Consider the following 15,307-nt stretch of genomic DNA (forward strand, 5'->3'; position numbering starts at 1 on the left):
CTAATTAATATTAGGTTGGCTGCTTCATAAGAGGGTGGCTAATTAAAGAGGGTGGCTCATTAATAATGGTGGCTAATTAATAAGAGGGTGGCTCATTAATAAAAGGGTGGCTAATTAATAAAAGGGTGGCAAATTAATAATGGTGGCTAATTAATAAGAGGGTGGCTCATTAATAAAAGGGTGGCTCATTAATAAAAGGGTGGCTAATTAATAATGGTGGCTAATTAATAAAAGGGTGGCTAATTAATAAGAGGGTGGCTGATTTATAAGAGGGTGGCTAATTAATAAGGGTTGCTAATTAATAAAAGGGTGGCTAATTAAGGATTATAAGCATTCCCTCACAACAGCTCAGGGGATTTGTGCAACACAGAACCTGTCATATGCAAGTGTAATACAAATGAGAACTGCTATGCATGGTCTTTTTGACGAATTTTTAAAAATTGGACAAAATGTTCAAACAAGAAAGTACAGCATGATGTGTGCTCATTTCAACATATATTTATTTTAAATGGTGTACAATAAAAGAGAAATATAGATTAAGCGTTCAAGTACTATACAAGGCTCGTTGCATTATTATTCTAGTGCTCTCAGCCGGCTAGGACTTTCGACCTACACAATATTTCATCTCACAGAGTCGTTCAACAGTTACCATAAAGTATCAATATTTTCATCATAAAAAATGTACAAGACCAACAAATGAATGTCACACTAGCCCAACTTTTTTAAACTTTGTGTTTGTGTTTTTAGTGTTGCAATAGTACCATCACCTGCCGACACCATCCAAACACAAAAAGAAAGGAAAAAAATAGTTAATCAATAAACACAACACTGAAGCGTTAACTCATTAAACTTTGTTGACATAATAGTGTTTTGTAGCTTGAGAAAGTGTTGGCCAACAACTTCCAATACCATCCAAGACAAGAAGCAAGATGCTGAACAGCACAACATTATTTGGCACAACAAAGCTGCTTTAAAAATGACGTTGCTGTTTATGCCGAGGTTCAGGCCAGTAGTGGTTAACCTAAATGTTGATAACTCGGCTGAGTTTCTGGATCCTGTTGAGAAGCAGATCTCCCTGTTTGATGGTCGCCTGATACTGCCAGTTTTTGTGATCCGGTCTGAAAGATATATCAACTTAGTCAAAAAAACTCGGACCCAGGGAAACCTAACCCTTCTGTTCATTTCTTAAAAGTAAAAAAAAAGTCAGACACTACAAATTCTCTTGGGAGAAGAATATCATCATTCACAACAAAAGAAGATTTATAAAGAGAAGTAGGACTTACCTATTTGTTTCCACAATGCCACCCACTTTGTCGATCTTGCAGTTTAATCTTCCAGCAGCAATAAAGCGGGACAGCTCCCTACAGATTAAGATAACAGGCTTTAGAGAGATGCCTTTATACAGTATATACTGGTTTTGGATGGTAAAGTTATTTCTAATCTTCTCAAATCTGTGATTATCTAAGTTCATCAATGCTCTACAAACCAATCAATCTGTAGATAAGAGAGATGTAGTTGAATCGTGTGTCACATAATTGCACACTTATACTTATCAATGCACATTTTGCTGAGGCCAAATACATTGGCCATGTATTGTAGGGTTAGTTTGCACACTTACTTATCAATGAACTCCTCGCTGACACCAAACGCATTGGCCATGTATTGTAGGGTGAGGCTACGGTAGGACTCCAGAAGCTGAGTGTAAGCCAGGATCCTCATCTCACGAACGTAGTACCGATAATGCGGGGACATCAGTCTGTCCTGCTTTAGCATTTGCTCAACTTGAGCTTGAGTAGAACACAAGGCATAATTAGCACAACATGAGACAGCAGGAAGGCATAATGCCGTCATAAACACAATGAGGCATACATCATTTTAAACACAACAACAAGGCATATACATACATCATAATCAAACAATGAAACATTTATCATTTCAATCACAACACTTGGCATATACCATTTTAACAACAAGGCATACACACTATTCTAAACACATCAACCATGCATACAAATACTCTACCCTTTTAAACACAAAAATAATGTATATAACATTTTAAACAAAGTAACAAATTATACATATATAACCACCACTAAATTATCCTATCACTCATGACCCAAAAGAGTTAAAAAGCCTTTCTATTCAAACTTCTATAACATACTCTACATATAGTGTATTCTTTTTAGTACTATTCATACACAATCCAACATGACCCGAGATTTGTGAATCATGTATTTACCTTCCATACTACTTCCAACACTCTGCAACGCACACATGAAACTGAGCTCAGGTGTCAAAATTGTACAGTAAACAAGATGGCAAAGCTTGTTTTTATCCTCGGCTTCACAAGTGTATCAAAAAGAGTTGAGGGAAGTGGTGTGTCAGGGTGCATTTAGAGTAGTACTCCAGAACTTACCCAATGCAGTGAAGAATTCACTGTAGTGGCACTCATACAAAGACACCAGGAACTGCTTAATAACAGGCAGTTGATGTAGAACCTCAAGGATCTCTGCCCCATTAATGACTTTCTTCCTCAAGTCAACTCGCTCCAGGGAGATCATACTAGTCAAGATGGTATTGGTGACAAAAGTCTGGTAATCCATCAACTCGTATGATGTGAATGTAGATATGCTTTCCAGAAAGTTGGATGCAGCTGCCTTGAAGTCACGTATAGACATGAAGTAAATGCCCTGGTACACCTTGAGACGATTACGCCGGTCCCAGTCACCACCTTCCTCTATTAATCTAAAAAAGGATAACAAGATTGCATTCACTGCTTTCCCTTATTAATGTGAAATTCAATAATCTTATAATGTATTTGAAACTTTCTTTTTCTTTAAAGAGCCTCCAACAAATGGCTTTGCTGTTATAGCAACTGTGCCACTTGAAGCAAGTCAATAAAATATATATTTTTTGAGTTATGGAATGTATTCTTATATTATTGAAATTTATTCAAAGATCTGTAAGAAAACAAAGTTGGTTCTTGGTTATCAAGATGACTTACTCCTTTGCCTTGGATATATTCTTTGTGATCATGTCATTATCCAAGTAGAACAGTCCAATGCGAATTCTATAAAACAATATATCCAGCTTGTACCCCAGGGCGACAGCCTTGTCATAGGATTTTCTGAATGCTGTAATGGCCCCTTCCTAAAACACAAAAGAAGGTTCAAGGCTTAATGAATTGGGACGAGTGAGTTACTGTAGTGCTAGCCAAATAAGGTTTTTGTACTTGAGAATTTTTGGTGCTTCAAGCAACAAGAACTTGACTTGGGATTTAAAGAACCTCTGCCAGCCACCATTTTGTCGTCCTAGAAAAATACCAAGTGTGAAAAAGCATCTATTTCCATTGGCTGATTTGGTGAAACAACTGCAATATTTTTTCATCAAAATTGATTGACAATGAACGAACTTTTTTTTTTGTTATTTTGAAATTATTCCAAATAGTTTGTGTTCTGGTATTGAATAAAAGCAATAAAAAAGGTACAGCATATAAAGGCTATTTACAGTAACCCTAGCTACCGGCTAGAGAAGTAGTGCCACTGAGTTTCTGCAGCTCTCCAAGTAATTAAACAACACATAATTTTAAAGTGGGATCTGTAGAAGTCCATAGTTACAGAAAGGTAAATCACACAATAGTTTCCATGGTCATGAATGGATTCCACACATAAATGTTCAAATAAAGAGTTACTTACACTTCCAGCTTTAAAATATTGAATTTTGGAGCTCTACTTGTAGGCATTGCCTAAATATATCTAGGATCAAGTTTTAAAAATAGAGTACCTTGTCTCCAATACTGCATAGATATTCCCCACGAGCAAACAAAGCATCTCTAATCTCAGTTTCCCCTAAATTTTCCTCAGCATCTTTGAGAGTCTTGTCAAGCTCTTCTAGTTTTTCAGTGTTTTTCTGCTTCATTTTCTCTAGGAGAGGTTTGTCTACGGGCCACTTGAATTCTGCACACAGTTCTTCATAGAATGGAGCCATGTCTGGAGGTGATAATACAATGAAGAATAACGGATTTCCTCACATGTATAATTCTACCTAGGTTTTGGTATTAGACCCCTTCTAAATGACAAAGTCAAGGAAAGGCACATATATATTTATGCGTACAGTAAGCTTACATTTGTTCGACATATACTTAATAAAACACAAAAGCACAATAAACTGTAACCACATCGAAATCAAGACTTGAGTACAAAACACGTTGGCACAAAATACGGGGCAAAAGATATAACCTTGTAAAACATCCACATACCAAAACAGTATTTTCGTAATATGATATGAGTATCCTTATTCGCCTGGCTATGCTTAGGTAAATTCTTATACAAGTCAAGAATAAAGCAAAAGTGACTAAGCAAAACTGTACCTTTCGCTTTTACTACATCTAGCAACATTTTCTTCGCTTTCTCCTTGTCGACACCATCTGGATTAACTAGAACAAACCTCAGTTGAGCTAACTCTAGATTAGGATTCTTAGGAAGGCCTTCTTCCTCTAGATTTTCGATCGGCATCGTGATCTTTTATTTCTTTTTCTTTCGCCGGTCTGAAATACTATGGAACCAGGCAAATTATCAGGCTCGGTTACCCTAGCATGCGCCTGCGGTACGGTTTCAAAAGATGGGTACTTTATGTACGATATTCTATATGGTCTAGAAATATATCTCTTTTTTCCCCGTTTTTTTAGAACATATAAAAAGTATTGAATAACTGTTTCTTACAGTCTCCTAAACATGTTTTATGAGCTCAGCTCTAAAATACCTCGTTAGCTTCACGATTCAACTTTTAAAAAGGTTTAAAAAAATCTCGTCCCCAGGGTCTTCTGGGTAATTTCATGGTCTCTTGCGAAGGCTCAGTCGCTCAGCCTTGTCTCGTCCTTAGGGACTTCTGGGTAATTTTAAGAATCACCTTCAAAATTTTTCTTGTTCAAAACACCTAAGGGCGTGTCCGCGACAGGACCATGCAAAGGCGGTACATGCTCCTCCCCTCCCCCCCCCCCCCCCCCCCCGCTGATCTTGATGAGATATGGCCAGTTTAAGTGCTCCCTAGAGGCTGGTATCTTACTTAAACCTCGATCGGTTTAAAGTTTGAATCAATAAGGTGGAAGTTAGACCACCCCACCTGGTTTTGGGCCTAAAATGGCCTTAATGCTACATTTCCCGCTGCTCTCAAGCATACGCGTTTTATTGACGGGCTTTATTGGGGAAGGCGCTTATTCGAGGGAGGCGCTTATTCGAGGGAGGCGCTTATTCGAGGGAGGCGCTTATTCGAGGGAGGCGCTTATTCGAGGGAGGCGCTTATTCGAGGGAGGCGCTTATTCGAGGGAGGCGCTTATTCGAGGGAGGCGCTTATTCGAGGGAGGCGCTTATTCGAGGGAGGGGCTTATTCGAGTAAATACGTCATGCTCGAGAAGCACGCAATCAAGTTGCACGCTGACTGTGAAAAGGGAAGCACTGGGCTCATAAATGTCAATGCAAGAACAAAATAAAAGCATGCTTATTTTTTAGGTTGGTTATCAATATTTCGTTTAATTCATCTTTCAACGGGAACAGCGCGGATCCAGAAACAAATTCTGACCTATTTAACGGTTGAGGTTTTCGTCGGCAAAACGAATCTTTCAGAGGAGACAAAATTTATTAGAATCCGCGCTATTTGGCTATTAAATAGGCCATCGCTCTACATTATCAATCACATCCTCAAAGAAACTTCCAATAGACTTACTGCTTTTATAATTTTGAAATATATTTCGTGTTTTCCGTAAAAATAATCGGAGATTTTTACATAATCTACAGGAAGTAAACTGGTGATAATGCAGCTTTAATAACGGTTGAGGTTTCCGTGTGCCTTCCGGAAGTAGACTGGTGACAATGCGTAAATAGTTGTTGTAAATAGGTCAAGATCCGCGCCTGGGGTTAGGGAATGCACAAACATGACATCAATTGTTTTACAATTTGTTTTGTTCGTGGCTTACATATACAAAGATTGCTGAAATCCACTTTAAACGATAAAAGATCATTCGGTATAACCTTCGACTCTCTCTTATCCTCTTGCATTTTTCTTTTTTTCTTTTACACTTCGTATTATCCGAGGTGATCATCAAAGGGCGTTAATCCAATCCAAGTTCTTGAGCAAAACCATGGTTCTGTGTTCCTGATAAATTATCTTTGATGTCACTTGCGACGATGCGACTCAATAACCAGTAAGTCTTCATTAGACCCTTTCCCTGATAAGCAAGATTTTCATCAGCATTTCAACCTGACATGACCGTCATCAAAGTTAATCATACCCGTTTGCACTTCTTGCAAAGTGGGGTTCAGTGGGGTTCAGGTCGCGGTCCGGGACAGAGGGGAAGAGTGGGAAGAGGGGGGGGGGGATGTTGGGCCAAAGGGTGGACGGATGGACATGTGAAGAGAACAACCGCGACTAAATCTCTCGCTACCAAAAATACGTCGTTTTACAATCGATAATCAGAATCGCGTAAGTCCTAAAACAACGTTCTTGAGCCTTCCATAATCTAAAAAAAAAAACAAATTTAATTTCAAATCCGAAGTAAATCCATCGTTTAAAGTTGAACAGTGTCTACTCCTTGTAACCTCTCAAGTTGTAATCTAACAATATGGTTGCTTTTTACCTTCACTTCGATTGTATCGCGAAATACCATATTAAAGTTGTTGCATTGTGTCAGCAAATCGTAAGTGCTTTCGCAGATGTGAACTTTTTGAGCTAGAAAGTACAAAAAAATAACAGCAGTAAATCGAAAAACATTAAAAAAAACAGGTGACTTGCACTGAACTTGTTAGGAACTCTCAAGGCAAAGTCGTACAAGCCCTATTGGGCAGGTTCCCCGTCTACTCACGCATCCCGGTGGATTCCATTCTTGAAGCTGTGTTGACGGTGTCCCCAAATAATCAGTACCGAGGCATTTTGTACCCCACCACGCCCGCCACACAAAGTCCTACAATGAAACAAAATCGAGATGTTTACTCCCTTTGGCCGCCCCTAACTCCTTATGGTCCTTCACAAATGTAAGAAGGGCAAGGAGCGAAATACTCCACCAAAACAAACCAGACACCACCCCTACCTTGATACAGTCAGCCCCCCACTAGGCATGTGTAGATTGTGCTGGGCAACTTTTGAGCAACTTTTGGCGTTTTGAGCAACTTTTCGTAGGACCAGCCACCTAGAGCAACTTTTGCCTCCCTTGGCAACTTTTGAGCAACAAATTGGTATAAAATCGATCTAAAGCATCAAAAAGTTCGTTATTTCATCAAAAAAAAAATATCAAAGTAGCTTTTACTAAAACGGCTCCCAAATGGTCCTGGACAGTCCTTACTCATTTTACGTGTGCCCACAAAATCTGGACAGCGGCTAAATTTATACCGGGCGCTTGTACGTGATTAAAAACATTCAAACTTTCAACGGGTGGCGGCACAAGGTGAGAACAATTTTGTTGGCTTTAGTGAAGTGGTATTTAGACCAATCTCGTCCGCGTGCTTGGTCCCATTTCGCAGTGGAAGCCCGCTGACCACCATGTAGGCGTCTCAAATCGTTTCTACCTTGTAGACGTCGTACTTGTCAATATGATTGTCATATATGCTGCAACGACATCCCAAACAGATAAGAGGGGCTGGTCCAAAATCGGTATATCGATACATAGCGAAACAAATACTTAAGATAACGCGATGTTTTGGAGAAATAAAATCAGACGCGAAAAAGGGAGATTAATGAAATTTCACGAACATAGAGGGAAGTCTAACCGACAGACAAAGTTAACATCATGGGGTTAGTGAGGTCATGTGTCAAGCCTTGGTGAGTACTTTATAACAAAATCACGTTACACTTACCTGTATACATCGTTCAACATCTGGATAACTGACATGGACGACATCATGGCGCACATGTTGGTGAAGTTAACGATATCGCAGAAGAAGACGGTAACGTTGTCAAAATACTCAGAGGGTACTTTCTTACCGAGTTTCAAAGTCTCTGCCACGGTGCGCGGAAACATCGCGGATAAAAGCTCATCAGTGCGCTATGATAAAAGGACATAGCATTCGGAATAAGACCCAGTGTAATGTAAATCCAGAGCAATTCAGCCTATGGTTGCAATTCTGGATAAAGTCGCCCCAGCTTCCATTCCTAAGATTAACTTAAGGTGACGGTGAAAGTAAGGATAAAGATGAAGGTAAAGGTAAAAGTAAAGTTGAAAGCGGCACTGTCGAAAGATATCGGTTCGAAGGGAGTATTCAGTCTTTTTAGGTAAATTGGTATTACTCACTAATATAGTTAGTAAGTTTTTTTGTGTGTCGGGTTTAATTGCATAGGTAAATGAGTTTAATGTTCACAACTTCACGAGTATTAGTTCTTCTACCTATATATCTCTTTATCTCGGATTCTCTTTGCAGTTATTTTTGATGAGCTGCTAACCTCTGCCTATTCCCCGTGTCAGTCACAGTCAGGACCTTGAAATAGGGGAGTGAGGGAAGTGTAATTTACAAGGACAGCGATAAAAAGCTCCGAAACGTAAAACAACGGAATGCTGAAAGGTGAAGGTGAAGGCAAAAGTAAAGGTAGAGGTGAAGGTGGAGGTTTAGGTGAAGTTTAAGTTAAATTGAAGTTTAAAGCCAGTCGATCCGATTTGCGTGCGCGTGGTTTTGTAGGCTATAAAAAGCCCATGCATGTGAATTAAATCCGTTTGACATTTCTACGATATCAAACAATGCTGGGTAAGTTATATTTTTCAAAACAAAAACAAAACAACTGTAACGGACTTTAAGGTGGGGTGTTGATAAAGGTGAAAGTGAAGGTAAAGGTGAATGTTAAGGTTAAGGTGAAAGTGAAGGTAAAGGTGAAAGTGAAGGTAAAGGTGAAAGTGAAGGTAAAGGTGAGAGTAAAGATTAGGTGAAAGTGGAGGTGAAGGTGAAGGTGTAAGTGAAGTTGAAAGGTAAGGTTAAGATGAAAGTGAAGGTGAAGGTAAAAGTAAAGATAAAGGTGAAAGTGAAGGTGGAGGTGAAGGTAAAGGTAAAGGTAAAAGTAAAGATAAAGGTGAATGTGAAGGTGAAGGTGAAAGTTAAGGTTAAGGTGAAAGTGAAGGTAAAGGTAAAGGTAAAAGTAAAGATGAAGGTGAAAGTGAAGGTGGAGGTGGAGGTGAAGGTAAAGGTAAAAGTAAAGATGAAGGTGAATATGAAGGTGAACGTGAAAGTTAAGGTTTAAGGTGAAAGTGAAGTTGAAGGTAAAGGTGAAAGTAAAAGTATAAAGGTGTAGGTGAAGGTAAAAGTAAAGGAGAAGGCAAAAGTTAAGGTGAAGGCAAAAGTAAAAGTAAAAAAGATAAAGGTAAAGTTAAAAGTAAATGTGAAGGTTGAGGTAAAAGTAAATTTAAAATTAATGGTAAAGGTGGAGGTAAAGGTAAAGGTGAAGCTGAGGTGAAAGTGATGGTGATAGTGAAGGTAAAGGTGAAGGTTAAGGTAAAGATAAAGAAAAAGGCGAAGGTGAACAAAAAGGCGAAGGTCAAGGTGAAGTCGAAGGTGAAGGAGGTAAAGGTAAAGGTGAAGCTGAGGTGAAAGTGATGGTGATGGTGAAGGTAAAGGTGAAGGTTAATGTAAAGATAAAGGAAAATGCGAAGGTAAAGGTAAAGGCGAAGGTGAACGAAAAGGCGAAGGTAAAGGTGAAGGTGAAGGCAAAAGTAAAGGTGAAGGTGAAGGTATAAGCATGGGTAAAAGTGAAGCGAAAGGTGATGGTGAGGCTAAATCTTGGGGTGACCATTCGGGAGCCCCCCACATATAGAGATAACGGACCTGTTCAAGCTGTACGTTTCAATGGTTTTGGTCATGCGCACGACCGTGACACAGAGGACTGAGATTAGCACTATTACCACACACAGGGTAACCGCACGTATGATGAGATTTTTTTCACTGCCGTCAATGCTATCGAGAGAATCTTGTATTAGCACATGCTGAGATCAGCAAACCAGCTAGCACTTATTCTAACTTACAGCGAGGACACAAAAAGCGGGCCATGCTTAACACCTTTGACCAATCAGATTCGGCTTGAACACCGTAAACATTTTGAAAAAAAAGTTCCAGCCAATCAGGTTAGGGTGTTCCCACGCTCAATCGACAGACAAAAATAGAAGAGTAATAAATATTCTGAGAGGACTACTTTCGATATACACGCTGTGCAATGAATTATCCGGCAGAACTTAGGTATATTTCTGTGTAATGTGAAAGAAAAATAGGCAAAATACTAAAGCAATCATGCCCAAAAGAGCTATCCGATAAGGCCCGCACGGCCCAAGTTTCCCACGGTCGACTACACGTACGAGGTCAAATAAACAACGTCGAATCTGATTGGTCAAAATTGTCTAGCATGGCCCGCTTTCTGTGTCCTCACTGTAAAATGGATCTGAAATCATATATATCAGATATATATGGATCTGAAATCATATATATATATATAATTAGCCTCCTTTTTCGAGGCAGAAAATAAAATAAACTCTAAAAAAATGACGTTATGCTCAGAATAAAGGATCAGCTCCTCTGTCTTATTGAAGTACCCGCGGGAGAAGTACGACCCGCCCATCTTCCTCTCTAGACCTGTCTTTTCCTTAGCAATAAGGAACATCCGATATCCTAGCAACTGCAATAACGTACTCTCTCCTTTGTTGTTTTTAATGGTAACAATAAGCCATTCAATCATTGTGTCGATCAATCCCGTATAGAAATTCAGCGCATCTTGAATGGTCATTTTGAACACGCAATTCCCTACTTCTCCTCTACTTCTAAAATCGGTCACATCTCGTATGAATACTTCTCGACTTTGCAAAGATTGCTGACCCTCTGACCAGTTAATGATGCTCTTGATGTTTTTGTCTGTATTCAAGCGGGCTTTGAGCAGATCATTACCAACGGATGAGCTGTTAGGGGAACTGATACAAAGCACCGTGGCTCCTCTTTCTATCTGGAGAGAGTGGATCAGTTTTGCAAGGAGTATGCTTGTCTCTACGCCTGAAAAAATGACACCAAATTTAGTACAAAACCTTTGAAACCTGTGACATGCGTAGCTATTTGGGCAACGAAGGTATGTATCCTAAATTCTACTATGTCCTATTTCTATAATTATCAAAATTATTTTTAAAAGCAAAAGCAGTGGTTTTCCATTGTTTAACCCAGTCAATGATTTGGATTGATTGATTGCTAGTCATCTGTACATACGGTACCCCAGGGGTAGGGGGCAGAGCGGTGCTTGGATATTAGCACAACGAGTGACCCGAAATAATTTGGGGGACAAAAAACGTTTTCAGGCATTTTCTGGGTTCAATACTTACGACATGAAGCAGGATGGCGTATTGGGGGCATAATCCTATACAACTTTACGATGTCGTGCAGCTAAAAGTCGAGTCCTTGTAATATTAGTACTTGAGAAATTGTTAAAGATAATAAATCAGCTATTTTGTGGGTAAAAAAATTAGTGTCGGATATTTTTAAAGGTGGTAGGTTTCTACACTTTGTAATTGTTACATAGGAATTTTGTGCTCTGTTGCCCCCCCCCCCAACAGGTGCGTACCCAGGATTGGCTGAGGATGGGGTGCGTAGTTACCCCCCCCCCCCCCCTCCAACACGTGCGTACCCAGGATTGGCTGAGGATGGGGTGCGTAGTTATAGGAATCATATGGAAAAAGCATAGAATTGGAAGATTCCTTAATAAGATACCGTTTTGTATCTCTCTTTGTATTCCTTTCTGATGGTCTCCAGAGCTCGGTGCGTGTCTATGCTAACGAACGTGAGTAGCCCTGGCACCGAGATGATTGAGACGCTTAGGATCTTTACCGTCTGGATTCTCCGTACCCACACGGACGTAGTATTGTTCTGGCTGCTTCGAGACCCCTCCTCTGAGTTTAGAATATCTACTTGATAAGGCCGGAAATGTTTCATCCAGTCTCTCCTTGAAGGAGAAAAATAATGAAAATAAAGAAAATGGAAATGAATAAATAAATAAAGAAAAAAACAATTAATCAAACAAACAAACAAATATTTATAATAATAATGATAATGGTGGTGGTGGTGGAGGTGGTAGTGGTGATGGTGGTGGTGTGAGTTCTAAGGCTTTCGTCCGAAGATTTGCAGCACCCTATAGCATCCGTCGGAGCATCAAAGCTTTGCTAGTTCTCTTTGCTAGCTCTCTTTCTTTCTCAAATAGTAGGAATAGAACCTAATAAGCCAATCATAGTGCGCATACTACTTTAGCTATATGATACGTAAAATATGATTAGCTATATGATAAGATATAATATGATATATGATTCAAATAAGACGCCTATTCGAGGGAGGCGCTTTCTACAAAATATTTTTTTAATCTCTAGATAAAAATTAAAAGGGGGCAAAAGATCTTACCCAAGACCATAACAAACAAGCTTTCAACGATAGGTAGGCAGTCCATCAGCACATTCAGACCAGAGGGATTATTCAGGGGAGGCGCTTACTTATATTTTCACCCTTTGCGAGGCGCTTACTTATATTTTCATAATTGCGAGGCGCTTATTCGGGGGAGGCGCTTACTTATATTTTCTTAATTGCGAGGCGCTTACTTATATTTTCATAATTGCGAGGCGCTTATTCGGGGGAGGCGCTTACTTATATTTCCCCCCTTTGCGAGGCGCTTACTTATATTTTCATAATTGCGAGGTGTTTATTCGGGGGAGGCGCTTACTTATATTTCCCCCTTTGCGAGGCGCTTACTTATATTTTCATAATTGCGAGGCGCTTATTCGGGGGAGGCGCTTACTTATATTTTCTCACTTTGCGAGGCGCTTACTTATATTTTCCCCCTTTGCGAGGCGCTTATTTATATTTTTATAATTGCGAGGCGCTTATTCGGGGGAGGCGCTTACTTATATTTCCCCCTTTGCGAGGCGCTTACTTATATTTTCATAATTGCGAGGCGCTTATTCGGGGGAGGCGCTTACTTATATTTTCCCCCTTTGCGAGGCGCTTACTTATATTTTCATAATTGCGAGGCGCTTATTCGGGGGAGGCGCTTACTTATATTTTCCCCCTTTGCGAGGCGCTTACTTATATTTTCATAATTGCGAGGTGTTTATTCGGGGGAGGCGCTTACTTATATTTTCCCCCTTTGCGAGGCGCTAACTTATATTTTCATAATTGCGAGGTGCTTATTCGGGGGAGGCGCTTACTTATATTTTCCCCCTTTGCGAGGCGCTTACTTATATTTTCATAATTGCGAGGCGCTTATTCGGGGGAGGCGCTTACTTATATTTTCCCCCTTTGCGAGGTGCTCACTTATATTTTCATAATTGCGAGGTGCTTATTTGGGGGAGGCGCTTACTTATATTTTCACCCTTTGCGAGGCGCTTACTTATATTTTCATAATTGCGAGGTGCTTACTTATATTTTCATAATTGCGAGGTGCTTACTTATATTTTCTTAATTGCGAGGCGCTTACTTATATTTTCATAATTGCGAGGTGCTTATTTGGGGGAGGCGCTTACTTATATTTTCACCCTTTGCGAGGCGCTTACTTATATTTTCATAATTGCAAGGCGCTTATACGGGGGAGGCGCTTACTTATATTTTCTTAATTGCGAGGCGCTTACTTATATTTTCATAATTGCGAGGCGCTTATACGGGGGAGGGCGCTTACTTATATTTTCATAATTGCGAGGTACTTATTCGGGGGAGGCGCTTTTTAAAGCAATTATGGTAACTTGCGTTTGCCCGACAGATTGATTTGGAAAAGGATTTTGGAAGAAAAAAAAAACATTAAAGGAATCAAACAAAGTAAGGCGTAATGGGATTGCATTGTTCTTGAATTGCAATCAGTTGATGTTAAAAATGAAAGCTTGAGACTGCGTTTATTGTAAAACCTTCCCCAGAAAGCGGAAGGAATATACTTCGATCAAAAAATAACGGAATCAAACTAAGAGAGGTTGAAGTGAATTCCTTTTTTTTTAAACTACGAACAAGCTGGTTCATAATGGCAGAAGAAAGCTCGTCAGCTTGTAATGTGCTGATTGCAAAACTTTCGTGAGAAAAGACTGGAATAAAAACCAAAAACTCAAGCCAGCTGGAACTAGGTCGGTCTCTCGAAAGAATATCGAACAAGCCAATTTGTCGCGAAAAAAAATATCAAACAGGAAAAATCTATTCTGGACATTAAATGGTCGGCCCTGCTGATTATATATCGATAAAAAGAATAGCGCACACTTTCAAACTCTCGATTGTGGCTCGTTTTCAAAACACGCACCTTGTTACTTGGCTCTCAGGCTTTTCTCCCTCGGTGCTGGGGTTAGTGTTATCCATTCCCTGAAAACAATAAAAAAAAAATTCAAAAAAGACATTCATACATTCAAATCTGATTACGCAAAGTGCTTGATTTTACCTCGCTTGACTCGATTGCCCGTTATGATATAAAATGGTCGTTAAGTACCTTTAACCACTCTTAAAAGGAGAAATCGCAGGTTGATAGGATGTTCTTATGGTGCAAATCATATGCATCCGGTTGTTTTTAAAATTCAAGAACAAGCATGATAACTAGTGCTGTGGTATCGTGACTCGGTGATTGAGTGTGTTTCCAGTTAATTTACCAGCTGTGATAATGGGTATTCCTACCTCTTTTAGCCATTTTGATCTAATGCATAAAAAAAATGCTAACCACACTGCTTTTTCTTACCAAAGTCGAAAACAAGCATACCTGCAAATCATGCCGATAACTTCAGGGTATTCAAATTTCGTCCAGCTACACATACGCCTGCGTTTGGTAAAACCCATTCTAGAAGGTAAATGTTAATTGATAAAATGAACCAAGGACTTCTACAAAGGTAATTTACGCTAAATCAAATTTAATAAAAAAGAGGAAGATTTTGATTACTTACATAGCTTATTTAAACCGCTTCACCCTTGATGGGAAATAAGGCCAGTAGAATCCACCTTCAAGAAGATTTAACTCGCTTGTCCAATAGAACAGCGTTAAAAGATCAACAACACAGTAGAATCGCAAGTGCAGGGCTATCTGGCTATAGAATTTATGGCAGGATGGGTTGCAGGATAATGAGGGGGGGGGGGGGAGGGAACTCATCTTAGTGCTCTGTGAGATTGGGAGCAGTGCCGGAAATTACTACTGCCAGAGGAAGTCCTACATTCATCCCAAAGTGAGCTTGGGTATCTTCTGTGGCTACAAACGTAGACTTCAGGGCCGTAGCTTGCAAGGGCTAGGGGTAGGGGCGGCAATAGAGCCCAAATCTTGCAAAGGCATATGAAAAAAAATGGCTTCTGCGTACTCTCAAGTAAAATGA

The 15,307-nt window shown here is 39.7% G+C and overlaps 2 protein-coding genes across 2 annotated transcripts; both read right to left on the minus strand.

The window, feature by feature from the left end:
* Positions 1-478: 478 nt before the first annotated feature.
* LOC5501646 (26S proteasome non-ATPase regulatory subunit 6) lies at positions 479-4,573 on the minus strand. Its single transcript, XM_001622866.3, has 7 exons — positions 4,370-4,573; positions 3,784-3,989; positions 3,005-3,150; positions 2,417-2,745; positions 1,619-1,787; positions 1,284-1,361; positions 479-1,118 (listed from the first exon to the last, which is right to left on the minus strand). The coding sequence occupies exons 1-7, from the start codon at positions 4,512-4,514 to the stop codon at positions 1,022-1,024; spliced, it is 1,170 nt and encodes a 389-aa protein (XP_001622916.1). The 5' UTR covers positions 4,515-4,573; the 3' UTR covers positions 479-1,021.
* A 1,533-nt stretch (positions 4,574-6,106) lies between these two features.
* Positions 6,107-14,637, minus strand: LOC5511137. Its single transcript, XM_048727585.1, is given in 11 exon segments — positions 6,107-6,223; positions 6,632-6,723; positions 6,857-6,955; positions 7,478-7,596; positions 7,845-8,032; positions 9,791-9,952; positions 10,507-11,003; positions 11,826-11,940; positions 14,268-14,318; positions 14,443-14,453; positions 14,625-14,637. Coding segments are annotated over 11 exon segments (1,464 nt in total).
* Positions 14,638-15,307: the final 670 nt, after the last annotated feature.

This window comes from Nematostella vectensis, chromosome 1 (assembly GCF_932526225.1).
Source record: "Nematostella vectensis chromosome 1, jaNemVect1.1, whole genome shotgun sequence".
In the NCBI taxonomy this organism is placed as follows: domain Eukaryota; kingdom Metazoa; phylum Cnidaria; class Anthozoa; order Actiniaria; family Edwardsiidae; genus Nematostella; species Nematostella vectensis.